This window comes from Brienomyrus brachyistius, chromosome 13 (assembly GCF_023856365.1).
Source record: "Brienomyrus brachyistius isolate T26 chromosome 13, BBRACH_0.4, whole genome shotgun sequence".
NCBI lineage: Eukaryota > Metazoa > Chordata > Actinopteri > Osteoglossiformes > Mormyridae > Brienomyrus > Brienomyrus brachyistius.
The window spans coordinates 11,122,074-11,149,579 of record NC_064545.1 but is presented as its reverse complement, the minus strand read 5'-3'; the positions used below and the strand labels follow the sequence as shown (position 1 = coordinate 11,149,579).

At 41.3% G+C, this 27,506-nt stretch overlaps 1 protein-coding gene across 2 annotated transcripts in view; it reads left to right on the top strand.

Moving 5' to 3' along the window:
* The first annotated feature begins 259 nt into the window (after nucleotides 1-259).
* Nucleotides 260-27,506, top strand: part of chd2 (chromodomain helicase DNA binding protein 2) — a 31,687-nt gene continuing 4,440 nt past the window's right edge. Inside the window, exons 1-31 of one of the 2 annotated variants that reach the window (XM_048973215.1) lie at nucleotides 260-774; nucleotides 2,539-2,602; nucleotides 2,799-2,862; nucleotides 4,242-4,302; nucleotides 9,468-11,328; nucleotides 11,676-11,788; nucleotides 16,647-16,866; nucleotides 17,326-17,412; nucleotides 17,909-17,970; nucleotides 18,650-18,772; nucleotides 19,186-19,344; nucleotides 20,478-20,617; nucleotides 20,876-21,101; nucleotides 21,207-21,307; nucleotides 21,563-21,604; nucleotides 21,717-21,898; nucleotides 22,710-22,834; nucleotides 22,926-23,142; nucleotides 23,245-23,334; nucleotides 23,434-23,624; nucleotides 24,115-24,303; nucleotides 24,403-24,565; nucleotides 24,648-24,800; nucleotides 25,260-25,331; nucleotides 25,754-25,903; nucleotides 26,029-26,177; nucleotides 26,347-26,443; nucleotides 26,559-26,651; nucleotides 26,739-26,912; nucleotides 27,163-27,332; nucleotides 27,427-27,468. In XM_048973215.1, coding sequence (XP_048829172.1) covers nucleotides 11,727-11,788; nucleotides 16,647-16,866; nucleotides 17,326-17,412; nucleotides 17,909-17,970; nucleotides 18,650-18,772; nucleotides 19,186-19,344; nucleotides 20,478-20,617; nucleotides 20,876-21,101; nucleotides 21,207-21,307; nucleotides 21,563-21,604; nucleotides 21,717-21,898; nucleotides 22,710-22,834; nucleotides 22,926-23,142; nucleotides 23,245-23,334; nucleotides 23,434-23,624; nucleotides 24,115-24,303; nucleotides 24,403-24,565; nucleotides 24,648-24,800; nucleotides 25,260-25,331; nucleotides 25,754-25,903; nucleotides 26,029-26,177; nucleotides 26,347-26,443; nucleotides 26,559-26,651; nucleotides 26,739-26,912; nucleotides 27,163-27,332; nucleotides 27,427-27,468 — 3,479 coding nt within the window. In that variant the 5' untranslated portion in view covers nucleotides 260-774; nucleotides 2,539-2,602; nucleotides 2,799-2,862; ... (1 more) ...; nucleotides 9,468-11,328; nucleotides 11,676-11,726. The remainder of the gene's footprint in view (nucleotides 775-2,538; nucleotides 2,603-2,798; nucleotides 2,863-4,241; nucleotides 4,303-9,467; nucleotides 11,329-11,675; nucleotides 11,789-16,646; nucleotides 16,867-17,325; nucleotides 17,413-17,908; nucleotides 17,971-18,649; nucleotides 18,773-19,185; nucleotides 19,345-20,477; nucleotides 20,618-20,875; nucleotides 21,102-21,206; nucleotides 21,308-21,562; nucleotides 21,605-21,716; nucleotides 21,899-22,709; nucleotides 22,835-22,925; nucleotides 23,143-23,244; nucleotides 23,335-23,433; nucleotides 23,625-24,114; nucleotides 24,304-24,402; nucleotides 24,566-24,647; nucleotides 24,801-25,259; nucleotides 25,332-25,753; nucleotides 25,904-26,028; nucleotides 26,178-26,346; nucleotides 26,444-26,558; nucleotides 26,652-26,738; nucleotides 26,913-27,162; nucleotides 27,333-27,426; nucleotides 27,469-27,506) is intronic. The other variant, XM_048973214.1, reaches the window with a different exon arrangement.

Genomic DNA, 27,506 nt, shown 5'->3' with positions numbered 1-27,506 from the left:
AGTACCACTATTTATTTGTTCAACCTGCTGCATGTGCCCAGATCTGCTTAAGAAAAGCAATGTTTACCCTTGGGAGACTGTCAGTACGTGCTAATGATTTACATTGCTATATGCAAACTGAAACTTTTTAAAGTCATGTATTTATTATTCAGTAGCATGAATAATTTTTAAGTAATGTAATATTTTTGAAGAAATGTAATAATATTAATATGCCCATGTGAAGCAATGGTATAAATAATACTTGGTTTTAAATGGAAATGTGTCATGGACATTACATTGCATTCGCCATATTGTGTCACGGTTCTAGCCATGGAAGCAGACGCACTTCAGGCTGAAAAGTCCCGAGCCGAACGGTCCGCGCAGCTCCTGGCTCCGGCCCTCCCCCAATCCGGGCGGCGGTACGGGAGGGGTGCCGGCTTCTTGCTTCCCAGCATGCCTGTCAGGTGGAGGAAGCGGCGCTCGCTGGCGTGAAAAAAAGAGAGCGACGTTCTCTATGCGTTACGGAGGACAGATGGAGGGAGGGAGAAAGAAAGAGGAAGGAAAGAAAGAGAGGGAGGGGGAGAGAGAGAGAGCGAGCGAGAGAGAGAGAGAGAGAGAGCGGACTCGTTAGGCAGCCTTACACACACACACCCAGAGCAGAAGATGGCAGGGGAAGCGGGAGGCGAGCCGGCGCGGAAAGCATGAGAAAACGGGCAAAAATCGGCAGAGAAACCGTCTCTGCGCCGCACGGATGGCGGAGGGGGACAATGATCCTGCGAAGTTGGGGTAAGAAACGTAAGAACATCGGTGCATTTGTTATTTTTCTTTTAATTTGACGCTTGGCGGAGATGTGACAATATGGTGGAAAGAGAGAGGCTTTTACAGTCTCGAGTAAAAATGGCCATGGTCGGTGTGCAGCCAGCAGGGAAAAAGCGGCACCGAGGGCAGGCTTTCTAACGACGCCGGGTAATTTCTGCGGGATGAAGACGGGGGGAAAAGAGGCTTTCTCTTCACTCTTAAAGATGAATAAACGTGGGGGGAAATATGTTTATAAAGAAAAGGGAGAACTTGTAAGACAGCTTGCTACGCATTTTTAATGTGCTTTGTCCTTGGCTGTGCAAATGTCCTTGTAGGAATTAAACAGCAGAAAACTGCATTAAATTAAGAGTCTAAAACCCAGAAACGTCGCAGAGTGTGAAACGAAAGTGATATGTATATTTGGAACAACAACAAGATGATTTCAACGCACATTTTAGAGGGAAAGAGTTTTTGAGCTTTTTTCAGCCTTTATTTGTGCAATATACATTCCATAAAACGTGCATTTTCGACCTGAATAGGTGTTTGAACCAAGCTTAAAAAGCAGTTATTTGGTAATTGTGTCCAGATACAGCAGTCCTTGTCATGGGTTGTACATTTTAAATTTGTTTAGTATTTAACTGAATTTATGGTCTAGTCATTTCACCAAAAGACACGAAAAACGACGTATTAATTCTAAATGTTACTTAGGTTTAGATATTGTATAGGAAATTTGAATTTGATAGGATTTCTCATACGTTATAAATATATTTAAAGAGTGTTTTTCGAAGTTTATAAAATAGGGTGTTGGCTTTTAACTCTTTGTGGTGCAGTTTAGAATATAATACAACATGATTTACTGAAAATAATTAAAAGTCCACAATTTCAGTTTATAATCTTGACAGTGAAATGCAGGGTCATGAATGAACACTGTCTGCACATTATCAAATATTTGGGACTATCAAAATTTGGTAGAATTTAATAAAATTCCTCTTTAAAAAGATCACACCACATTTTTTTCAAGGTCATTATAGGAGGCTAATATTGGTAAATGCCAGTTTAAAGACAGGAAGACGCCTTTATTGCGATATTTGAAAGTTTTCACAAGTACTTTAAGGTTCTATATTATTTCTTTCCCTTAATGATGTTACTCTGTCCTTATTGTTAGGAGAGTAATAATTTTCAGTTCAGTATATGAACCACCTTCCATTCAGTTAATTTAAATGTTTTGTAGCTGTTTTCCATAAGTTATTTTATTCAATACCATATTAATGGTCACCTTCCTATAAATATTGAAACATATTGTGAATTTTGTTATTTATAGATTTTGAGTATATATGCGTTGTGGTGGAAATAACTGTTCTATTTTGAATTCGTTATAACTTTGGAACCAAAACGTGGTTCTGTTTTTTGAAAAAAAAAAAGATCCAAATTTGTGGAAAAGTCAATAATTTTTATTTTAAATTCTGAAATGTGTACTTCAGCTTGTTCAGTTTCAGGCCTACTGTAAAATTCAGTGTCCTCATTGGTCCATTTGTGTTTAAGCATAATTCATTGTTGGATATTGGAATCCTTAAACATTCTTTGTCATAATTGTGTGCTAAAATTGCACAGGGTTTTTGAAGAGGAGTATGTTTCATGAATAGAATTTCATTAAATCAGTATGCCTCGACACTGAGAATCTGCTGTACTTGTGATTATGTGGTGTATCTTTGTAATGTACAACATGTTTTTTTCATAATAAAATTATGTGTTTTGTTTCAGGGCTGCATGATATCCACTGAAGATGGATGAACCAGAAGATGCATGTGGTTTTGATTGAAAACAAGTAAGAAAAGTTTCTTTGTAGGTGTCAGGCTTATTATTTTTTGTGTTCGTTATAGTCTATGTATTATTCATGTTTTTTATTTTCAATGCATTGTGGTGACCAGTAGGATGTGCTCAGCAGCTGTGTGCAAGATATTTAATATATAAAACACTTTTGCGCATTGTAAAAATATCTTCCCCCCCCCCCACCCCCCCAGCTGATGAAGGTACATCTGTTGAGAAGCCCAAGATGGAACAATGGGCAAGACACCAGTCTCTGTTGTGAGTATTGTGTATCTTCAGTGTTAATGAACATCTTCCTTAATTGATAACTGTGTTTACACAGAATTACAATTCAGTGCTCCTACTTTCCCCACGCTAATTTGTGAGCAATAATGAATGTTAATATCCAGAGACTGGCCTACAAACAAGGGCTGTACGGCTCCAAGTCTCAATAATGGTTGGGGGACAGATTGTTACCCAATTAAATAGCGTAAATCTTACGTAGATATTTATAAAGGCTATGAAATTAATTCTATTACATAGATGTTTCAAGCATTCTCTTCAGAAGTTGCTTTCATTTCCTTTAGTTAAATTTGTTATTCAGATCATAAATAGCTGCATGGCTTCCTGTTTTAGCCAGCTCTGTTGTTAATACTACCGGTAAAAATAATATAGCTGGCTTTAAACTGGCTGTCAAACTTGTACATGTCTAATTATAACGGACTATAATTTGAAATAATCTTTAGTGACAAACACTACTCAGTCATATTTTTTAAGATTAAGTGGCGCAATACTCTTGAGTAGCTGTCATTAATCCAGGGAAACGGTCTTCAGTCCCTATGGGTGATTCTTTCATGGTGTATTACACAAGCTTTTCAGGATGTTGTTCATGATACTTAAATTCAACCAAAGTGTATACAAACTGCATAGAAACAATTACACAAGTTTCACAACAATCCTGTTCTCACCTGGGGGTGGCTGTGTCAGAGGTGTGCCTATAAGATTCTGAGATTATGCAAGTTGATATCCTGGCTCACAGTTTCTGACAGGAAGCCAACTTGATAAACTGTCTTCTAGTGATGTCTGTCTTTGTTTTGTCCCCCCCCACTCAAATTTAACTTGTGATGTTTAACTGTACACTTCATTAAATTACTCAAGATTTATTACTTGAGATTTTATTCGTAATTAATAATCCCAAGCACTATACCCTACGTCATGGGATGGAAAATTATTATGAGTATGTTTCCTGTTATCCAAGTGAGTGTGTTATTGTTATGTACCTCAGTTAATCATCTAGAAGATTTGTCGCTTCATAGCTATTGGTGCGTTTGTCAGATTATCGAGACACAATTTTGTAAGCATTTCGTGACACTTTAAACTGTTGGCATTCAGTTGTTAACCAAAAGACACATGTTATATGCCACATTATAATATAATGGTGATGGGCTAACATCCCACAGATGGTGGACCCTTGTCTTATGTCCTGTGTTGATTGTGATGCCCTCTAGATCCATGACACTGTTCATTATAAGCCATTAGAATGATCGCAACATGAAGCCTAGGCACATATTTTATGCAGAGCTATAGTGCATGTAATGAGATGCATTTCTATTCTGTTCATTTTAAGTAGTCATTTTTCTTCCCCCCCCACCATATAGGATTTAGAAATGGATGGACTGAATGTCTGCTGTCACTGTGTAGAAATGTGGAGAGAGTCAGGTAAGTCTCTTCCCAGTTTTATAATAAAGTAAAGGGAATAATACACCACAAATGTCTGTCATTTTACTCCGAGTTGTCTGTCTATAGTTGATTAAAAATGACATGGCGTACAATACAGAGCTGAAATCTAATGGTCAGCTTGCAATTTCACATTTTTTAAATGCCATATTAAAGAGTCACATTCGACGCCTCCGAACACAAGTAGCCGCGCCTTCATATTCTTGGATCTCCCGTGTTTCTTCCCTGATCACCGGACGGGGCACGTGTTCTGCTGCCATGTCTGCAGAGGCTTGTTTTGGTTTCGGTTCCTTACTGAGAAAATATTGCGTTTCCTCCCGTGTTGAAATACATCAGTCGCTTTGCTTTTCTCCAGGGAATAAATGTGATTGATTTTGCTTTCACTTTCACACACTTTAATCTTGTACGTTTGTCCTCCTTTCTTCCAAAATCGTCCCGTTCTTCTTGCATCCATGTGGACTGATCTTTGGTGCCTCATACGTTTTGGTGAAATCACTCGTGCCTTTAGTTAATTAAACATGACTCGGGTCCGGATAATTTTCTCATTGTGATTTTCCACTCAAGCTTTCTCACTTCAGCTACCTCGGATGAAAATACACATTCTCTATATTTCTGAATAAAGATGAAAAAGTATCTGTCAGTTTCTCCTTAAACATTTATTCAGCGAACGGTCAGAGTGAGATTGGAGCCTGTTCCATAACATGTGGGGGGATTGGACATCCTGAACAGGAAGCTGCATTTTTTATTTATAATTGGTGCAATAATTCATATTTCAGAAATGACAAATCTGTGTCAGGACCTCAGCATTGTGTGCTTATGAGATTTGGCTTGGTACTGCATAGCCTAGATAAAACCCACTGTGTAGTTGTGACAAACTGGAGATGAACAATGGATTGTTCTTAAACGAGACCTTAACCTTCACATGAATGTAGCAAAATTTTCTTCAAAATGGCTGCTCGCAACAGCTACAAATCTGATTGAAAATGGACTTGAATTATGGAACGCACAGTTATTAAACGTTCATACTAGGGCTGCATGATATCGCATCGCAATATGTGAAATTTCCAAGAGTAATATTGTTATATTTATAAAACTATAAAGGATATAAATTCACCCGAAAATACACTGTAGCCAAATGGAACTTAACTTACAGTGGTGTATCAGATAATTTGGTAGTAATGCTGCGAGTTGTGCCAGCGGACAGAAAACAGTGCTGACAAATGCAATGTGATTGTTGCTGAAACATTATACTGTGTGACCCTAGATTTTATTTATATATTAAAAAGAACTTTTTCTCCTGTACTTGAAATCCATCTGCATATCAGCACCTCAACAAAATTTTATAAATCCATTTTGTTAAACAAAAATGGATGCTTATGTTCTGCAACACAACCGAGTCCTTGTCTGCCAAGGACATAGCTGAGACTTACACCAACAATGCAGTCTGAGAACCACACCCTTCCAAACTTCTCCCGTTATGTAATTTGAAAGGCCAATAGCTTTTAAGAAGTGAAGCTCCTGTGATTGAAATGATTACAGCCAGATTGAAATTCTAAAATTAAAGCTGATCATATTACTCAATATATTTAAAGAATTTTAATAATGTTGGCATATTTAGTTCATCAATAGCATAATTTATAGTTATCTAATAAATAACTAATTCATTTTCAAATAGTAATTGACATTTTGCAATTTTCCCTTAAGACATGTGTTGATAGTGTTGATTATATTTTAACCATATGTGCATCCTCTGGATGTCTGAACCCTTGAATTGTACCATATTTTCTTGCATCCTTATAATTGGATTTTTTCTTAATCTACTATGTGAATAAATGGGACTTTTCTCAGACTATTGGCATAAATCAATTTACAAACCTAGATTATGATGTAATATCCCAAAAAATATAAGCATATGAAGCTGAAATTTTAGATAAATCATAAACACATTAAGAAATTCTGGATTTCAGCTATGAAGTGCATGATTCCTGCAATGTCTTGAAATGGCAGTTTGTATGATGAACAAGACCAAGTACTTGGTAGAAGCTTACTAACTGATAATGTGATAAATATTACATTCTAAGTTTATAAAGTCTGTTTGAAAGGCCAGAGATTGCACAGAAGTAAACTTCACGCCTAGTGATGGCATTGCAACGACAGTTCTGTATCAGGGGCTCCAGGATATTCTCCAGTCGGCGATTAAATTCCTCCCCTTCTGTGTTAGATGTCGGACTCGGTCTTTTACCTTGAATTATCACATGAGACAACCGTTTACCTCTTCATCTGTGACATCTTGCCCCTAAAGGCAGTTGGGTAGAGCTGGACTTCATGCCCATTCTTATTCTACCTGTTCAATCCTGTGAGCTTTGGAAACTCTCATAGGCATTCTTTCGGATGATCTAAAATGTAAGGTGCCTGCTTTATTCCATCATCATTCTCTTCAAAGCCTCCATTTTCTTTTAAGTTGCTGGCACATTACTGATGTCGAGTCATTTCACTTTTGACAGTAAAGCAATTATGGTCATCATTTGTGACCACTGGATGAACTTCAGCAGTTCTTAATGGCTTCCAAACTCTTTGTAATCTTGCAAATGCAGCTTGTTTTTAAGACCTCAACAGTGGAGTTGAGTGCCTATTCTGTTCTTGGAAGAAAAAGTGTGAGATTGTCCACCCAGCCTTAATCATTTGAAATATTCAAAGATATGTGTGCAGCCAGACCTGTTTCTGCTTATATACTTGGGTGTTCTTAACCTTGAGCTGTCTTGAGTTGGAGAACAACTTCTTTGAAGAACACCTTGCACTATGATTCCTTTCATCTTCCTTGCAAATATGATTATGATGCTGCCAACGGCCGTATCATTTCAGACATCAGTGGGAATTGTTTTGTCTAACTTGCTCTGCTTGAACGTCTAGCAGGATCTGCCGGCAGCTGTTTTGATTTTCAGCAGTTATTCCTTTTTTTCCGTTTAGCCCAGTGCTCTGCAAGTTATGGAAGTTCTCTTTAGGGATGAAGTCAGTTGCTTTCTTCAAGCGAATCTTTTTTAAAAAAAATTTTGTTTTTATTTTTGGTGAATCATTCTTCTAACCGCTTCTCCTGGCCAGGGTTACGGGGGGCCTGGAGCCTGTTCCAGGGAGCTTGAGGCACATGGCTGGCCGGTCTAGCACAAGGCGCATAGACCATGGGCAATTTAGACTCCTTTTAGCCTCAGTCTATAACTTTGTACTGTGGTAGGAACCCCGCGCAGTATGGAAAGCACATGTAAACTGAACACTCACTGAGTGGAGGCTGGATTTCAACCTGCACCTAAGGATATGGCTGTACTGCTATCCAGTGAGCCACCCTTGACAGGACTGAGTTTCCGTTAGTCAGACTTTCTTGGGGAAAAAAAATCTTGGCTTTTGAACTCATACGAGAATTAAAATTTTAATGGATTTATACCTTTATTGCATACTATCAAGCTCTTAGCTCTTATACATGTCCAAAGATTGATACTTAATTGTAGAAAAATTATTTTAAAACTGTTTTTACAAGGTCTGCTAAAACGTTGTTTTCAGTTATGAAGCACAACAGTATTGATTAAAATCTTATACAGCACTGACATACCTCAAAGCTTAATATTGCTAATTTTGGTGATGGTCCATTCCTATAATTTTAAGGTAGTTTGTGTGTCTTCGGAGATTAAAATTCTACAGTGATTGGAGGTTTGCTTTTCTTTCTTTTGAAGAACACAAATCTTAGCTTTACCTCTTTTTGAACAACGAGGATCTGTTTGCTAGTGGAAGTGCTTAACCTACCAACATTGAGGACCCAGTGCAGGAATTAAATCTTTCTTAGTGTAGTCTAGCAGCAAACTGAATAGCACTACATCGAATGTTCATATGGATCATTCAATTCAGTACTGCAGTGAGTACATGCAGTTGTTTTAGTTTAGCTGAATTTTACAAGATTTAAGCACCGTAAATGCAGTTTTTCTGTAATACATTGCTTTTTTCTAACCTTCCATAAGTCAGAAAAATCTCAATGGTTAGGTCCATGCCTTACACATTTACCCTTTAGACACATGGTAACTAATTTACATTTGTACCTGTCTCAATCTGTACATTTTATCATTCCATCATTCCATACCCAGTGTAACAAACTATTGAGTGTGGAATATTTGTTTTTGCTTGTTTGTTTTAGTGAAATGAGTTTGAAGCATATCTAAAATTATATTTAAAATGATACATTATATACGTGTATTTGTGGTATTTGTTGGTTGAAAGAAAAACATCTTCAGCAAAAAAAAAACTGTCTGCTAAATGTTTTGCGTGCCTTACATGCCTATGTCTAGCTCCATTCGGATTGGTCTTCATTTTTGTGCATGGCTATTGGCTAGCTGTAATCAAATGACTTCGGAGTCACTTAAAAACCAATGACAGACATTTGTGGTGTTTTTTAATTCAGATTCACACTGTGTGTGTACAGGGTTATCGCTTGGTATTTTTCCCCTTGATGTTTTTGGAAAATGTCAAATGTTCAACTGCCCCCCCCTAAAAAAATAAAAAACAATAAGAAAATGCTACATTTGATATTGGGTAAATAAATATTTCAAGACATATAGCCATCTGAGTTACAGAAACATGTAGCCCAGATTGTGCTTATATATTATTTGATGGATTAAAAGTTGGTTGCCTCTGTTTAAATATTTTGTATTGATTTTACTATTTGGCTTATCAGATGCTGCATAATATCAGTTTTTATTTTGCTTATGATTTTAATGAAGATGCTCTTCAAGAGTTTAGCACAAATTATTCCATTGTAATTCACTTCTGGCTTTTATCTGTCCACAATAACTGTTGCACATGGCACACCAACTATAGGGAAATGTGAAACGTTGTACATTTGAACTTTAATTGAACATTTGACTTTTTCTGCTGTATAACTCTGGCTAGAGACTTAAGGTGACTGCTTTGTTGTAGCAGTCAAAGCATAGTTTCAAATTTAACTTGATGTTCCACAAGACTATCAACATGACCCTGCTATGGGATTTTAAAATAATAATGGTGTTTTTTGGAAATTGTTCTGGTATTTAGGAAAAACTTGACTGCCAATTTTGACATATCATTGGGGTTTACAACTTTTTTTCCTTTTTTTCTTTAATTTTATTAAGACCTCAAAGTGAAGAAGTTGAAGTGGAGACCATTGGTATGTCATCAAGATGGCAGCCTCCTTTCTCTGCTTTGGAAAGGCTTTTATTGTTGGGAAAAGCGGAGTCTTTGGTTTTGAGTACTTGCTACATTGCATGGATGTTTGTTTTGAGACGTAATGACTGGAGAAATCTGTGCTGCTTCTGTGTGCATACTGAAAAGATGTTTCTTAAAGTAATGCAAAGTTTGTATTGATTCATATTTGAAAATCTTATTGTAAACTATGTGTAATTGAATCGTTTTGTTTTTTTATTAATGCTTAATAAAAAAGGATATGTACCATTTTTCTTTGACTCTTTTTCTATTGGTCAAATTTTAAATGGATTTTACCCTTTGGACTTCTTGAGTTGACTTATTGGAATAAAGTGACTTTTTACATTTAAACTCATTGATTATGGACTGTCTGACCAATTCAATGGTTTGTTTCATATTCATTTAGAAAAGAGTTACTTGATGGTTCCATGGAAAATGAATTGTCATGCTTTTTGAAATAATTCTGCTGGTTGGGTGTCTGAAAAATGTACATGTTTCTCAGTTTGTAATCAACTTGTTGATTGTTGGGAGTCCTCCATATGGCACTGCGTTGTTGACCATTAAAGATGCTTTGTAGACTTGGGTCCTACAAAAGGCTATTGGATACATCCTAAACCCCCATCTGTTGGGTTTAACAAGACCAGTGGTGTATGTTTTGGATTCGGGATGGTCTTTATTCCATTCATTGGCTAGTTATGTCCTGCTACTGGAAGAGTATAGCTGACATATTGCTGCTTTTAATGGCTAGTCTGCAATTGGGCGATTTTGTGAAGGGTCATCTTGTTTTTTGTCATTCTTTAGTTTTAATGTGGTTATACTGGAAATGGATATAGCCAGTGCTCCATTGACTGGGATTTTCCATCAGCTCTGGCTATTTTTTCTAACAATAGTCTTTAGTTGCATAATTCCTCAAGGTACAAAGGGTTAAATCAGATGTGAAGGCAGTAGCTGTAATGGTGTCCAAGGCTGCTCTGTTGCTTCTATAAAATGGCTTCAGTTATCTAGTTTCCTCATTTCCTGTCTGAACAGGAAGTGGTGGCACGGACAAAAAAATGTAATCTCCAAAAAAAATTAAAAATTAAACAGCTCCCCCCAATATCTTGCTCTGGGGATGAATTTGGTTACTTGTGTCAGTGTCCAGTCCCACATCCATGATATGAAGAAGACAGTTTAGTTGTAAATATTGGCATTTTTGTAGGATATGGAAGGGGTGGGTCTTCAGTGCATCACCTGAGTCCTGGGGTAAATGGAAAGGACGTCAATCAAAGGCTGGGCTCTCAGAGCTGGGAAGGAGCTCTAGATGGCGGCTGAGCCTCGGAGAGGGGCGCGCATTCACGCTCGCACGGCTTCGTCTGGCACTTTTTCATGCCCCCCGCAACTTTGAACAACTTTTCGGGCTCCCCGGGCTCAACCCAGGCGAGAGTAGGGCTAGATGCGGTGTAGTTGGCGTGAGAATTAGCAGCGTTTTCCGGCGCTAGGTCGATGCATTTGGCGGAGGGGGAGCCGCACTGTGCCGTCTGTGCGAGTCGTTGTTTCCCCAGCCAGGCAGGGCGGCCATGGCGCACCTCCATTTTTAGTGCGCTCGCCTGGGCGCTCCTCCGGCTCCTCTTCCTTTCTTCTCAGCTACCGATATTTCAACGCAGATTAAAATTTTAAAATCAAATTATTTCGATATTAGTCGTTTTAAAAGGATTTTTGTTTCTTTTTTCCGGAATCGCGAAAACGGGATAAATACTCCTTAAGGGAGACTAGAAAGCGGCGCCGCAGTCTACCTGTCTGTACATGGAATAGGTATGTCTACAATGCTTTTATAAATTTTAATTTTTCATTGTTTTCGTTATGAAGCTCGTTTCTGTATCGTATTTTGTCTGATGACGCAGTTATAATGTGTGTCTGTAGCCGTATTTTAAAGAAATCCTTTGCACACATGGGCACTGTACATTGATGCCCATGCCACTGGGCACCAATTATTTGTCGATAATGTGCAACATTTCCATTATTTGATATTTTTTAACGTCGGGCAAGGTGCTTTTCTGTCTGTCTTATGTCGTCGGCAACGTCAAATGCTTCTTCTTTCCTCTTAGCAAAAAAGCCAAGGAAATACAGTCCGGCTTACCATTCTTTTAACTTTTTGACAGTTAATACCAGAACTTAAGATCCCCAAACGCAAACGTTTTCAAGATTAAACCATGATGAAGAATAAGGACAAAAAGCAGGACGATGACGGGTCGCCTCAAAGCAATGCATCAAGGTACGATCTTTAAAGTTTTCCAGCCCCCTTTTTTGACATCTGCCTTGATTGTTTGCCCTGTCAAACACGGGTGCTCACCTGTACACATTATATTTTTTTTGGCGACGATCGCCCTCGATTAATGTCCATTTTACATCAATGACCTTGGCACTCTTAAACAGCCACACCCTAATTTTTGCTGGCATTTCTAAAACTTAAGCCCCGACTCCTGGGCCCGTGTAAATCGTATACCCAAATGTACATCGGCTCGATGGATGGTGGTGATTTTTTTTTTCTTTTTCTTTTTTTAGGAGTTCATGCACGGTTGCCTTTTCTTTTATGTCTATTTGTGACAGTATAAAATGACCTTGTCTGATTAGTCGCTGCTGCATTGCACCATTTTACATGCAATGTTCATTCGTATTTAATGCATTTTGAACACTTTCTGGTCACATGTGGTTTGGAAATACTAAGTGGTCTTTTAAAACCGAAACCGTTTTTCGATGGGGGGAAGAACATGGGGTATCGTTTAAGATTGGTTACATGAATGAAGGTACCGATAGAAACTTTCAATTGTTTCAGAGTGCCTTTAAAACCCATAACAAAAAAAAACACACTAAGCAATACTTCAAAAGTTTTGTGCACTGTGGATGTTCAGAAGGTTGTACAATTCATTCATCATTTTACAATGAATTACAGTGTTACTCCTTGAAGGTAAATTTGTGGGTACTCCAGAGGTATTGAAGTTTAGTCACTTGTAACAGATGTAGATAAAGGCCTGTCTTTACTTTCCATTAAATGTCTCTTTGGGATCGTAAAATATTATCTGATATATTTTATATGTCAGACTCTCAGTACTCAGTCCCACATACTTTGAATATGCTCGTATATTTTGATATATAAATTACCCTGCTTGATTTAAAGCATTTTGTGTCTAAATACAACGTTTGTTACATTGTTACGCTTCCTCCTATAGGTACTTTCCCCATGATTTTCCCCCATATATGCAGATGCAATTAATTGTTAGAACGATATCCTACATTGTGTACATCAGTTATCCCAAAATAATATTTGTACAGTTTAACCCATTTTAATAAGGTGTTATTGTTTTTTCAGTTATAGAAAAAGTACATAGACGACTTCACTTGTGTGTGTTTTTTTTTTTTTATATATATAACCCCGTCTTGGTTTTTCAAATATGACCGACAGATTTATTGGACTGTTTATAATTGGCTTAATTTCATTTGTTACCTGTAGAACCTATACTTTTATTTTCACCACTCACTTATGATTTTCAGCTTTCGCGGATGTTCAGTATTGTTGACTAACACATCTGTGTAGCATAACTCAGGATTTTACATGCGTTATGTGCAGAAGTATTAGATTAGTGGCCAGATGGTGATGCACATAAGTAAAGTATCTTATCATATTTGTTCCATAGATGCATTAAGTTTCTCATGTTTGAAAATTAGTGCCTGTTGTGGTATTAAACGAACATTTAGTGGAAGGAGTAAACCAAATGTTTGTTTTAAAATGCAAACGAAATACACATATTCCACCAATGAAGAAAGGCGATTTAATTGGTTGCTAAGTGTTTTTCTTTCTAAATGCAGTAATTGAAAGGGCCACTGGAGGGAAGTAATTGCCCAACACAAAAATTACACCAATGGACCATTTGATGTTGAGTCCAGTGCCTCGAGTAATTTAAAACTCATGGAGATAGTAAAACATGTGCAAAATTTCAATTTCCTGTTGCACCAGGAAGTGAACGATTGTGAACAATTGATAGTGTAAAACAATGCTTATATATTATTTTGCCTTTACCACACTATTAAAGCATAAAAGTATGCAGTTATATTGTTGTTAAATGAAAGCTATTAATTTCTGCCATGCTTTTTAGTCTCTGTTCTGCTTCCATTTTGCATAGGGGAGATTATTTCAATTTATACGAAAGAAGTTACTTTGTTGGAGGTGGGGCAGATAGTTTTTAGGTTCATTGTTGGACATTGTTGAAATAAAATTCTAGTCAAGAAAAATGCACCATAGAGGCTGGGTTGTGTAGGAGGGATAACTTTGTGGAAAGTGCATTGTAAGCATGCACAATTTCACAAAAGTCTGAAATCCACAAATGGGGATTGTGGAATTGGGATACATTGTTTAACTAGTATAATAATGCATTGGCATTTTATAGTCTGTTAAGGTAAATCTGCACAAATATCTGCACAAAGCTATCTAAGGATATGGAATTTACTTTGCAGTGCTCATATTCCGATGAATTTATAACGAGGAAATGGAATGTGTTGTCTCTTAAACATACTGAATATTGACGTTCCGGGCTAGCTATAAAGCAAACTGGTAGCTTTTTGAGATTGGTGCCATCATTTCTTTTTAAAGTTATTTTTCATAGAACAAGGCTAAAATTGTTCAGTTAAATTATGTGAGACTATGGATATAGCCAAACTGGTATTCTATACTCTTCACACTTAATTTCTGTTGTTTTTGTGCATATTGGGGCTTTATTGGTCTTCACTCTTCTGGTTGATAGCCATGCATGTAGCATCAGCTGCAATTTTAAGAAATAAAATACATTTAGAAAAGTATTATAGGTCCAGTAGTACTCATATGCATATACACTGAACTAAATCAGATCTCAGTGCACTGAGTAGCTTGTTTTTTGACTTTTGTTTCACCAAATGGTTGTGCGTTTCCATATTTATTAGAATTTTAAACCAAGAAATGGTTGTATATCGTTAGTACAAGAAAATATGCATGCATAAATGCAGAACTGTTTTAATGGAAATGTAAAAATGATAATTCCTCTGGACAGATTATGACATTGCAAAGGGTTAAATTTTCAGTATTTGCTTTGTTGTTTCATGTGGCAGCCATTTTAAATGCACACATTTAGGCAGGATTAAAATCAACAGTTTTCATCTTCGATTAGACACTGTGTATTTTGACAATGAGACAACTGGCTTTTAAATGACAAGAACTGTCCCCTTTTTTGGAACAGCAAGGCACAGTTTTATCAACCAGTAAGGCATTTGCTTATGTAAGCGTCTTTACTTCTTCAAATGGCTGCTCGTCCACTTAAAAGTCACAAAATGGCTCTTGCTTTGTGCCGCATAGCTGGTCAGGCATGCTGCATTACACAGTACGTTCCTGGAACTACAGGAAGTGGCTCAAAGGTCATAAGTGTATGTTTTAGATGGTGATTGGGTGTTCCCCTTGCATAGCAACACAGCAGCCTGTAGAAATTCTCTGTATGTGTCAAGTCCCGCCTCTTCCTTACATCATCTCAGCACTGGAAGGCTGTGTTTCCTGTCTGCTTTGTCAGCTGAGAATGCCTTGCTTGCTGGAAAGGAGGGCCCAATATCAGTTTAGTCTTTATTTTCATCATGATTATAAAGAATAAATTATACAATATATAAATATTTGTTGATTATTATCAACACAACAGCATAATAAAAAGAAATAATAAAAAAAATTAAAAAACAAAAATTAAACATATTGTTTTTGTTTGGGGTTATGTTTACCTTGAATCCAGCAGAGAATTTCCAACAGCATTTCATCCTTTTTTAATATATATATACACACACGACCCAATCAATACCAAAGTGTTTATCATGTTTAAAAGGATATATTTAGCATTTATAAACAGTAAAGCAATTGCTAACTTGGGTTCAATAATGAATTAAGGGTGTTTTGTAGCACAGACAACAGAAAATGCATCTAAGCGCTTAGTTTGTATTAATTTTGGAGAAAATTAACAGAAGCTGCTGAAGTAGACGCCTTGGACCCCTGCTGGCGGTTCGTGATATTGCAATGTTGGGAACAATAAAGGAATTTTGAAAGAAAAAGAGCCTCCATTTCTGTTGTTTCCCGTCATATTGGGTACACCATATGAAGAGAATTGTAACAGTAAGATCACTATAACGTTATGCCTGGGTGCTGGTATGATGCCAATTTAAAGTGGGTACTCTTCTGTACAAAGGAAGCCTGTTGTATTGTATGGATACCTGTCCTTAAGAACATGCTATCAGGGAATAACTAATACCTGCTTCATTTATAGTCTGCTTTTCTGTCAAAAATGGATGATTTGAATTGATAATGGTACCGTATGTTTACAATTTGAATTTACAATCGGAATATTTACAATTGCAATTTAAATTCAAAGGAAAACGAGCATTTTAGTATAACTATAAAGAGTATTTGGTGTAACATGACTTTTACATTAAAAGTTTTCGTTTTTTTTTCCTGCTATGGTCTTTTAACATATAAATTTATGTAACAAAAGTACATAAATGCTCTTTCTCATATTTCACATAAAGCTGGTTTGACTGTGAGCTGTAAAAACAAACTGAGCTGATTTCTGACTTAAATATAAACACTTTGAGTACCCATTAGTCACCTCAATACAAACTATATTAAAAGTAAACACATTTTACATTTCAGTTCGGGATTATATGTACCTTGAATCCAACAGGGAATTTCTGTAAATTAATTCACCCACTTTATTGTACGTAATGAATGACATGTTAGTCCTTTATTTTTTTTATTTTTTGACCATCCGTAACTGGAACATTCTAATGTTAGTCAAACCCTTGCATTTTCACATGAAAGTAGTATTTTTATTCAGCACAAAATTTACATAATTGATACAGTATGCAGATTCTAATGAATCTGCTTATTGTGTCTTTCCACACACTTTTACTTAGTTGTGAAATAGCAGGAGTTGAACAAGTAGTCTGATGAATTCGAAAGGCATAGTTGGACAGATTTATATATTCATGTTTGGCACCCTCACATATGTCAATCACATTACAATGAAATCACATCCTTTGTTAATCTGTGAGGTGGGGTTTCTTTCACATTGTAGCAATTCTGCATCAGAGGAATCGAACCGCTCAGCATCGGAGTCCGGGAGTCAGTCGGACAGCGAGCGGGGAAGCGAGCGTGGAAGGTCCCGACGCTCCGAGTCCAACAGCACGTCCGAGTCCGAGAGCCACTCCGAGTCTGAGAGCGAGTCAAAGCAAGCCTCAGCTGTGGTCAAGGACAAGCCCATCCGAAAGAAGGATAAGCTAGCGGATGTTAAGAAGGTACTGAGGTGTCAACCACCCAGTGATGAGGCTTCATGCAGTTCGACTTCCTGAAGTGGGATCTGAGAGGACAGGACCTCTTGTTAGACTACATTAAATGTTTAAGGACTGCTTGATTGGAAACTAGTTCCAAGCTTGTAGAATGATTTTTGTTCCACAAAAATTACATTTATTTAGAGCAGGGGTTTTCAACCTTCGACCAGAGAACCCCAAATTGCATTAAACCAAAGATGGAGACCCTCCCCACCACCACTAATGTGTGATCACACAAGTAACTAAGGACTATGGGGGCCTTTTGTTTCCACAGTTCTCCAGTAATGGGAGGATTGTACCAACATTTTGACAATTTGTTGGGTTTCTGCAGACCCCATGTTGAAAACCCCTGGTCTAGTGTGTATAGCTGCTGGCTGCGAGTCTGAGAGAGGAGACTGTGGGGCAAATTGGGCTATTTGCTTACAGATGTGGGAGGAACATCCAGATGTTTATGGGGTCAGAAGGTCCAACCGGAGCAGACACGAACCTGCTCGCCTTAATATCGGCGCCGAGGTGAGTGGGAGAGGCACGAAAGCTGCAGTGTTATGCCGTGCAGTGGCGCCTTATACAGTGTGTCGGTGACTCTTAAATGGAAGCGATATTGATAAGCTACTCCGTAGATTTTTAGCAGCTTTCTCTGAATTTGAAGGGCAGCAGGAATGTGAGCACTCTGAAGGAATGGCTCTGTAGTGTATGCACTCCCCGGAGCTGTGCCTGCCATTTCGTTGTTCACACTGCCATCTGGTGGCTGAGATACGTTCGCTGTTTATGGGAAAACCAGTAGAAAAATTGGGTGCTAATTTATACTTTCGATTTAAAATATTTTTGTAATTCCAAATGAATTAAATTCCTTTAAAGGAGAGTCTTTTGATTTATTTCAATTATTTGTTTTTTACCCTGGTGGTCCATTATATAACACTGGAAATGGTCGCAGTGAAATTTGCCCTGTCTGTTGCGTATAAGTGCCAGGTATAAGTGACACATGAATGTATCTCTGATACATCTCCAGGGCAGCAGCGAATCTGAAAGTGAAGTTCCCAAAAGAAAAGTCTCCCGGCAGAAGAAGACAGAGTGAGTGGAGCTGGATGACATGCGCAAACTTTTCTGCAGTGTCGCATACATGCGCGCAGTACGCGCGCGCAGAATCCAGTGCTGGCTGCGCACTGACATGCTGCTTTCTGGGCTCTGTGTCATATTTGTATTTCTCAGCCTGTGGCTGTCTGTCGCCAGTGCTGCTTCAGCACTGGTGAAGATTACATTTGCAGTGCCGTATGAAAATTAAAATGTTTCGTTGTTAAAAACCACGGTATAAAGATGAATATAAGAAGAATGGGATAAATTTTAAATGGTTTTTTCTAATAAAATACTATTTTCAAAAGGAATATTTGCTTGTAAAAGCCATCTCTGTTGAATATGATTTTGCATTTTGAATGCAGAATAGCGTTTGAATAAGCTCAGTGGTTTGGGTTGGTGACTTGTTTCCTTCATGGTCTTTGTACTACACTACATGTGCATGCTATTGCCGAGGTGACAGGCCCCCTGGTGGGTGGTGTCGGGTATGACACCAAGCATGCCTGTGCTCTGAGTGCCAAGATTCTAGCACCGAGCTAGCCTAAGGGCTCAGCGCTCCGTCATTGGCTGCAGGGTAGGCTGTCGGGCCGCACCCTGCTCCCCGGGTGCCAGAGGACGGGTCAGCGCAGCACTGGCCAGCATCCTGAAGGGTAAAACTGTGGTATTTCTGTGTTGAAAGAAATACCTGGAAAGATGATGACTCAAATGAAGAGGAGGAGGATGATGATGAGGAAGATGCCAGCAGTGCAGACAGTGAGCAGGATGAGAAAAAAGTTAGATCCAGACGACTGCCAGCGAGAAGGTAAGGGTGTAGCAAAGCCTGGCCTTCAGACAGCTTCTCTGATTGGTCCGATTTGGTCATGTGTCCATTTTAGTTTGAAGCTGCCCCGATCCTCAAATCTTAAAGCGCCTTTTGGATGTAAGGGCTGAGATTTATGGTTGTTATTTTTAACTGAAAATGTCCACTTTCGTAATGTCTATATTTGTTTAATTATGTTATCACCGGCATTTTAAACTAAGTTGGGATGTTTCTGGTGCGCTCCATCAAGAATTTGGCATTTAACATTTTAACACAATAAAAGCTGTCTTAAGGCCACTGGTACGCAGTTCGAAGGGGACTCGCCCGCTACACTCTGGCGGTCAGATGGAGTCTGGCGTGGAGTCATGCCTCTCAGCCCGAGTGGCAAACGGTCGTCCTGTGTGTCTCTTTCACAGGCCTCAGAGCAAGTCGGCTGGGGCCAAAAAGCAGGAGCCCCTCAGAGGCAAGAAATCAAGGAAGCAAGAGTCATCAGACGACGAGGATGAGGATGACGACGACGAAGATGAGGACACGCCCAAGCGACAGACGCGCCGTCGGGCAGCCGCCAAAGTCAGGTGAGACAGAGTCGTCGCCCGGCCCCCTGCTCTAGCACTGGGCTCATTTTATCCGACAGCCAATAAAGTAATAAAACACCACCGTGTTTGTTTTATTTTTAGCGTTGCTGCAGAAGTTAATAAGATCTTTGTTAATAAGAGTCGCAAAGGTGCGAAGACCTTTCCGGTAAAGTTCCGAAAACTTTCAAGAATCTTTCCATGGGAAATTAGGCTGGGAAGTTTTTAGGAATATTGAACTATGTGGAATTGCACGAGCTGTCCGATAAGGCAAAGAAAGCAGACTCTGAATAAGACAAGATAGAATATGACTTATAAGCAGTGTGTTTTGATGCAGATGCTTATTTTGGGATGTTTTTAAACACACATAATTACTTTGGTTTACATTTGGTTACACATGATATCACTATTAGTGCTGTCGGGACTTTCGTTTCAATTACATTTAAGTTCCCTGTTGTAGGCTAACCTGCAGTTATACAAATTCCCAAATATTCCCATGGAAAGCTTCCAACTTTAAAAATTCCTAGGATTTTGCACCCCTATCGATAATTAGAATCAGAATTCACTCTATTGACCAGGTACGCCTGCATGAAATACACCTTTCACAAATAACACAGAAGTTCAAGAACATACATGAAGAAAAATTGATAATAAGAAATAACAGAATAAAGGAATAAAATATTGCAAGCGGTGCAGTATAATTATAAAGACATTAAGGGGAATAGAGGTGTTTGAATAGTGCAATGTAAAGGTATGAAAATATATGATGCTCTCCGCATGAAAAATGATGTACAATCAACTTTCTAAGTGCCTCTTAAAAACAGCTGTATTACCATGGTTGCACGTCACTGATGTTTGCATTAATGCTTGATGTTATGTGTGATATTAGTATAATTTAATATGCTAATAATATGCAGATTTCAAATAGTCAGGTTTAACATTTAAGTATTTTGTGATTAACTTGTGCTGTTGCCCGTTTATTATAGGCTTCCTTTGCCCTGATTGGTTGATTATATACTGTTTTTCCTGGACTGGGTCCGATCCAGCACATGTGACCCTGAGGGGCACTATTACCTCGTGCAGACTTTTTAGCTACGGTTTAGTGCCCAGTTGTGATTCCAATGCTCGCCTTCCAGTTATAAGGAGGATCTGAATGACTTTGAGACAGACTCCGACGACCTGATTGAGATGGCGGGGGAGGCTGGCGACGAACAACAGGACAATGACAGTGAGACCATCGAGAAGGTCATGGACGTCAGGACTGGCCGTAAGGGAGGTGAGCTTCTCTCTGTCTCTCTCATGCCTTTTGTAGGAACAAGCAGCCCTGTTTCTGGCTGTAAGAGCATGATGAGTGTGTTACGCTGGAGTGTGACTGAATCACACTGCAGCGTAACACGCTCTCTGTCAGTGACGTGCAGTGGTGGGTCAGGGCTCGGAGAATAGAACTGCCGTCTGGCGTATTATTTTTCCTGGATTGCTCGGCATTGTGGGCCAGCTGTGACGGCCCGGGCTAACCGTGTGTGTGACCTCACAGCCACAGGGGCTTCCACCACGCTATACGCCGTGGAGGCCAACGGCGACCCGTGTGCCGACTTCAACCCTGAGAAAGACGAGGGTGAGACGCAGTACCTGATCAAGTGGAAGGGCTGGTCCTACATTCACAACACGTGGGAGAGCATGGACTCCCTCATCCAGCAGAAGGTCAAGGGGCTCAAGAAGCTGGAGAACTTTAAGAAGAAGAATGACGAGCTCAGTTACTGGTGAGACCTCAGCGATGATAAAATGTCAGAAGTGCTCAGCTTTCATTTAAAAAATGATCCAACTCTGATATAGATGTTTCTGCACATTGTCCTTCTGCCTCTCAGGATCTCAAAAGCCTCCCCAGAAGACCTGGAGTATTACAACTGCCAGCAAGAACTGACCACAGACCTCAATAAACAGTTCCAGATCGTGGAGCGAGTCATAGGTGAAGATCTCCGTAGCGAGCAATGAATATGTTAGGTTACTCGTACTGTGTGATGTGTTTGGGTTCATATCCATTTTTTTGCTAATTAAGTTTGTGTTTACTAAAAAAACTACTATGCTTACTGTGTTTCGGTGCTTTATAATCGTGTCCTCTTTTGTAAACCTTCCCATTTCATCATTGATGTTTTGCGCTGTAAGGAAGGAGATGTCTGAAACAAAATTTATGAACAACACGTTTTCCTTTTCTCTTGGGCAGCAACAAAGACCGGCAAATCGCAGTGCTCCTCTGACTTTCCCTGTGAGTATGAGCTGGTGTCTGCCACGTGGCTGTAGTCTGAGAGGGTGTCACGCTGTTTTGCTAGGAGAGGTGTCTAATACACTATGCTGTCCCCCCCCCACCCACAAACTAGCACACAGCCATAAAACTGCCAGCTCGTCCAACGAGCCCGAGTACCTCTGCAAGTGGATGGGCCTGCCGTACGCCGAGTGCAGCTGGGAGGATGGCGCGCTCATAAGTAAGAAGTTCCAACACTGCATTGACAGTTTTAACAACCGCAATTCCTGCAAGACCATCCCCTCGAAGGACTGCAAGGTGAGTGAGCCCGACTCGGGAGGCGCGAGCCCCCAGCTCCGAAACGGCGCCTAGTGACGAGCAGCCAGCCTGTCATATAGAACTTTAGTTGACCCTGGTGAATAGTTACTGCTGCTTTACAGACAGTCATGTTAGTGTTGTTTTCATTGATCTAGATTTTGCGATTTGAAGATGAGAATTGAAAAGGGAGGGGGGGGGAAAACCCTGAATAATCATCAAAAAAAAGTTTTTTATCATCACTTGAGGTGGTTTTTGTCCTGAGATGAAAAAAAGAAGAATTCGTAGAATTGCAATGAAAGCACTTTACAAATGAGTAGATTTGCTGTGTGTGGTAATTCTGTGTGTGCACAGCACACCCCAGTGTGCTGTGTTAAAACCAATGACATATGAATTTGTGGTTCTGATGGAACGAATTGTTTTGTATACTAGTAAATTACTTTCAAATTCATGTAGTGGTTCCCTTCTGAACTGAGAAAATAAGGTGATTTATATTTGGCTCTTGATTTGCACACACTGTTGCAATCACACCTTGCATTTCACATCCTATAACTTTCCTCGTCACTGATGTCAGTAACATAACAGTGACATGACACTGAGCTATAGATCTAAGCCATCATTTCTGCAACATAAGCCTGTTCCTGACTAAGTACGAGATATGGAACTAAATCTTGTGGGACGATTAATGATAGGTGTTAGTGGCGTGGAAACGCGCCCTGCTCGCGATTTTACTGTGTCGGCTTATTGAAGATTCGCTTCCTGCAGATTCCCGAATGGAATCTCATCCTTTGTTTCATCGTCATGCTTGCTGCAGGTGTTGAAACAGAGGCCACGGTTTGTGACATTGAAGAAACAGCCGTCATACATTGGCGGTGAGAACCTGGAACTACGGGACTATCAACTTGATGGACTCAACTGGCTGGCTCACTCCTGGTGCAGGTATGAGCTGCCGACACCTGCTGCCCCCCCCCCTTACAAGTGGTCATTTTCACTATTCCCACTTGCTTCCATTCTGCCCTTGTGACTGCAGGTGCAACAGCGTGATCCTGGCTGATGAGATGGGGCTGGGGAAGACCATCCAGACCATCTCCTTCCTGTCCTACTTGTTCCACCAGCACCAGCTCTATGGTCCTTTCCTCTTGGTGGTGCCCCTGTCCACACTCACCTCCTGGCAGCGTGAGTTTAACACCTGGGCCCCGGACATGAACGTGGTGGTCTACCTCGGTGACGTGATGAGCAGGAAGACGGTACGTGGCAGGCGAAGCCCGGTTCTGGCCTTCACATGTGACCTTGACCCCCAAGGCGGCTCAAAAACATTCCTCTATTTTTTTTTTTCTTCGCTCTCGCAGATCCGCGACTATGAGTGGGTGCACCCACAGACAAAGAGGATCAAGTTCAATGCACTGTTGACAACGTACGAAATCCTTCTGAAAGACAAGGTGTGTTGATTAAGACGGACAATTCAAATTTTGACTGTCGACAACGATGGTGCCTTTTTCACGGTTCAGGGTGTCACGTAGCTCCTGCTCTCTGCCCAGGGTGTCCTAGGAAACATAAACTGGGCCTTCCTTGGGGTCGACGAGGCCCACAGGCTGAAGAATGACGACTCGCTGCTCTACAAAACGCTGATTGACTTCAGGTCCAACCACAGGCTGCTAATCACAGGGACTCCACTGCAGAACTCGCTCAAAGAGCTCTGGTCACTGCTGCACTTCCTCATGCCTGATAAGTAAGAGGCCTTGGCCTGGCCGTTGGCAAAAGTGGAAAGTTCAGGTCAAGAAAGTACAAATCCAGGCCAAGATTTTGTTTCAACCAACCAATTGAATATTTTGTGAATGTAACCCTCTGTGCCAGTGTTTCCCATCCCAGTCCTCGGCGTCCCCGGACTGTCCATGTTTTTGCTTCCTCTCAGCTTCTAGTGCACGTGTACCAGGTATCCGATGTTCCTGATTGGCAGGAAGCTGAGAGGGAGCAAAAACGTGGACAGTCCGGGGTCCCTGAGGACTGGGTTGGGAAACACTGCTCTATGCTCAACTAGTTCGGTGAAACAAAATCTTGGTCTGGATTTGTATTTTCAGAACCTAAACTTCCCTACTCTGACCATAGGGTGCTGGGGGGCCGGGAGGGCAGGGTGTTCATGTTCATGAAAATAAGGCAGGATCTATATCCCTTTAAAGAACTGCCTGTCTGAATTTAAAATTGCCTTTGCTTGTCCACAGGTTCGAGTCTTGGGAGGATTTCGAGGACGAACACGGTAAAGGGCGGGACAACGGCTACCAGAGTCTCCACAAAGTCCTGGAGCCTTTCCTCCTCCGGCGCGTCAAGAAGGATGTGGAGAAGTCGCTCCCGGCCAAAGTGGAGCAGATCCTGCGTGTGGACATGAGCGCTCAGCAGAAGCAGTTCTACAAGTACGGCAAGTCGGGCTGCTCACCAGTGGCTTGTGGTGGCGTAAAGATGCCGGTGTCTCCCTCCCTCTTTTAACGTTATGACGATACACCCCCTGAAAGGTGGATCCTGACCAGGAACTACCGGGCTCTGTCCAAGGGCACGAGGGGCAGCTCCTCGGGCTTCCTGAACATCGTCATGGAGCTGAAGAAGTGCTGCAACCACAGCTTCCTCATCAAGCAGAGTGAGGACAGCGAGACCGGCAGCCAGCAGGAGCAGTTGCAGGTAGGTGGGCCCGACAGAACAACCCCTCTCCCCAACCTCATCCCTGCCCCCACGGTGACTGTGCTCTTTTCCAATCTCTCAGAACCTGGTGCGTGGCAGCGGCAAACTGGTCCTCCTGGATAAGCTGCTGACCCGGCTGCATGACAGGGGCAACCGCGTGCTCATATTCTCCCAGATGGTGCGGATGCTAGACATCCTGGCCGAATACCTGACCTTCAAGCGCTACCCCTTCCAGGTATGGGGAGCGGGACTTGTCCGGCAGGCGGGTGGGTCACCTCTGCTTTCAGGGAGATCTTGGAACTTTATGGCCAATCTTGGGTGCGGGAGGTGTTTAAAGTGACAGGGAAGCAGTGAGCTTTAGAGTGGGCCAGTTGTTGACTCAGGTGTTCTGGATCATATGTCAGGGCTGGGTGTCCGGCACATGATTGGCGGAGTTTGATACGGCCTGGGCTATTTTTATTCTCGAGTTATTTTTAATGGGGACTGGCCGGGCTGTAGATATCTAAACAGCTTACGCCTTTAACCTGCATATTAGTAAATGGAATTCTCACGTTAATGCTGGTCTAAATATGGCATGTTTATGGGGGTAGTGTTTATTTTAATTGGGAGATGAAGTTTATTGCAGGTTGGGGCTGAAAGCTGTCGGGAAGCAGTTTAGGCCCTCAGCCAAAGTTGGGTCTGTTTTTCCTTTCAGCGGTTGGACGGCTCAATAAAAGGAGAGATCAGAAAACAAGCTTTAGACCACTTCAATGCTGAGGGATCTGAGGTATGTGAGTCGGCCGATCATCCTACGGAAAGCTTGTGGTCTGCTTGCGCAGGGGTTTATTAATTCCCATGTGCTTTCGGTTGTAATGGATTCTAAAATGTTCCTAAATAGAGCAGAATGACTCCCAGTGAGCCTGATACATGTTCCAAGCTGTCTACGGTTCCTGTTTTGTTATTGAAAATGAATCTTGACTGCGCTGATTCAAGGGAGCAGTCTGAACTCATCATCATGACTCATCAAATGATTTTTTTAAGGAAACCTTACATCCTGTGTTGAGTTACCAAACACGGTCCGTAATAACAGTAATGTCAGCTGAATGCTGTATAGCGGCCATGTTTCCGGCAGTGAGATAGGCAATCCCCTTTCAGAGTCTGCTGTCACGGTCTCACTGTCTGAGAAAATGGCTGGTCTCCATGTCATAGGACTTCTGCTTCCTGCTGTCCACGCGAGCCGGAGGTCTGGGCATCAACCTGGCATCGGCTGATACTGTGGTCATCTTCGACTCCGACTGGAATCCCCAAAACGACCTGCAGGCACAGGCCCGAGCACACCGGATAGGCCAGAAGAAGCAGGTGACGATGGAGTGATGGATGCGTGTTTTATGCAGATTCCAGACTTTAGGGTCAGAATCCTTTGGAGGAGAAACAAGAAGCCAAAATGCGAATCGTGTGAAATATCCTCTTTTTGTCCTCAACAGGTGAATATTTATCGTTTGGTCACAAAAGGGACAGTTGAGGAAGACATCATTGAAAGAGCCAAGAAGAAGATGGTTTTGGACCATCTGGTCATTCAGAGGATGGACACCACGGGACGAACTGTACTGGACAACAGCTCAGGAAACTCAAAGTGAGGGAACAGGAACGCCGTCTTCTCTGCGGTGGTGGTCTTAGCTGTGGTCAGCGCCTGGAACTTTCCCATATGACTTGGGTCACACGGGCTGATTTCGTTGTATTACTAGTTTAACACCGATCCTCTAACAGAACTGACCGGCTGCTCGTCGCTTCTGTGTTCGCAGTTCTAATCCGTTTAACAAGGAGGAGTTGACAGCCATTTTGAAGTTTGGCGCTGAAGATCTTTTCAAAGAGCCAGAGGGAGAGGAGTCTGAACCACAGGTGTGAGGAAGGACGCCTCCGTCCAAAAACAAAAGAGACACGAGAGTGTGCAGATGACGTGATGAAAATGGGAAATGCCGTGCTGATTTGTAACGAATCATCTCTCTTCCGGCAGGAGATGGACATCGATGAGATCCTGCGGCTGGCAGAGACCAGGGAGAGCGATCAGGGCTCCAGCGCCACAGACGAGCTGCTGTCCCAGTTCAAGGTAACGGCCTTTGGAGCCGCTGACCCTGCTCCTGGGGCCCTGGCCTGCTACCATGCTCCCTCATGACCCCTCTCCCACCTCTGCCAGGTGGCCAACTTCTCCACCATGGAGGAGAGCATGCCCGAGCTAGAGGAGAAGCCCATGCGTGACTGGGACGACATCATCCCTGAAGAACAGCGCCGCAAGGTGGAGGAGGAGCAGAAGCAGAAGGAGATGGAGGACATCTACATGCTTCCACGAAGCCGAAGCTCTAACAAGAAGGTTTGGGCCAGGCCGGGCCGGTGTGGGTTTCCACAAGTGGGGTGATGGCAGCTGATGTCTCCTTTGGGACTCTCATCTGTTTGGGTTAGGAGGGCCTGGGGTCTATAGCTGACTTAGGCTGCCCCCCCACCCCATTTCTGATGCTGGTAAATTTGAAGCAGTTGCCTTGCAGAGTCCTAGCTGAGTTGGCGTCAAACTCTTCCTGCGTTGTCTGCGTTCCGCGTCTAAAAGGCCCAATTCTTTCTCGAAGGCCCAAGCCAACGACAGCGATAGTGACGTTGGTTCCAAACTGAAGCACAGGTCCTCTGGGTCCGAGAGCGAGACCGACGACAGCGAGGATGACAAGAAGCCGAAGAGAAGGGGCCGGCCCCGAGCTCGCAAGAACAACGTGGAGGGATTCACCGACGCCGAGATCCGCAGGTGACCAACTGGAAATGTGCTTTGCCAGAATATTGTGATTAAAGGAACGTGTTCTGGATGTGCTTATGAATGCTTCCGAATTTCATTTCACCAGATTCATCAAAGGCTACAAGAAATTTGGCTGCCCACTTGATAGGTGAGCTGATGTTTATTTGTATCAGTCTTTAAAGACTG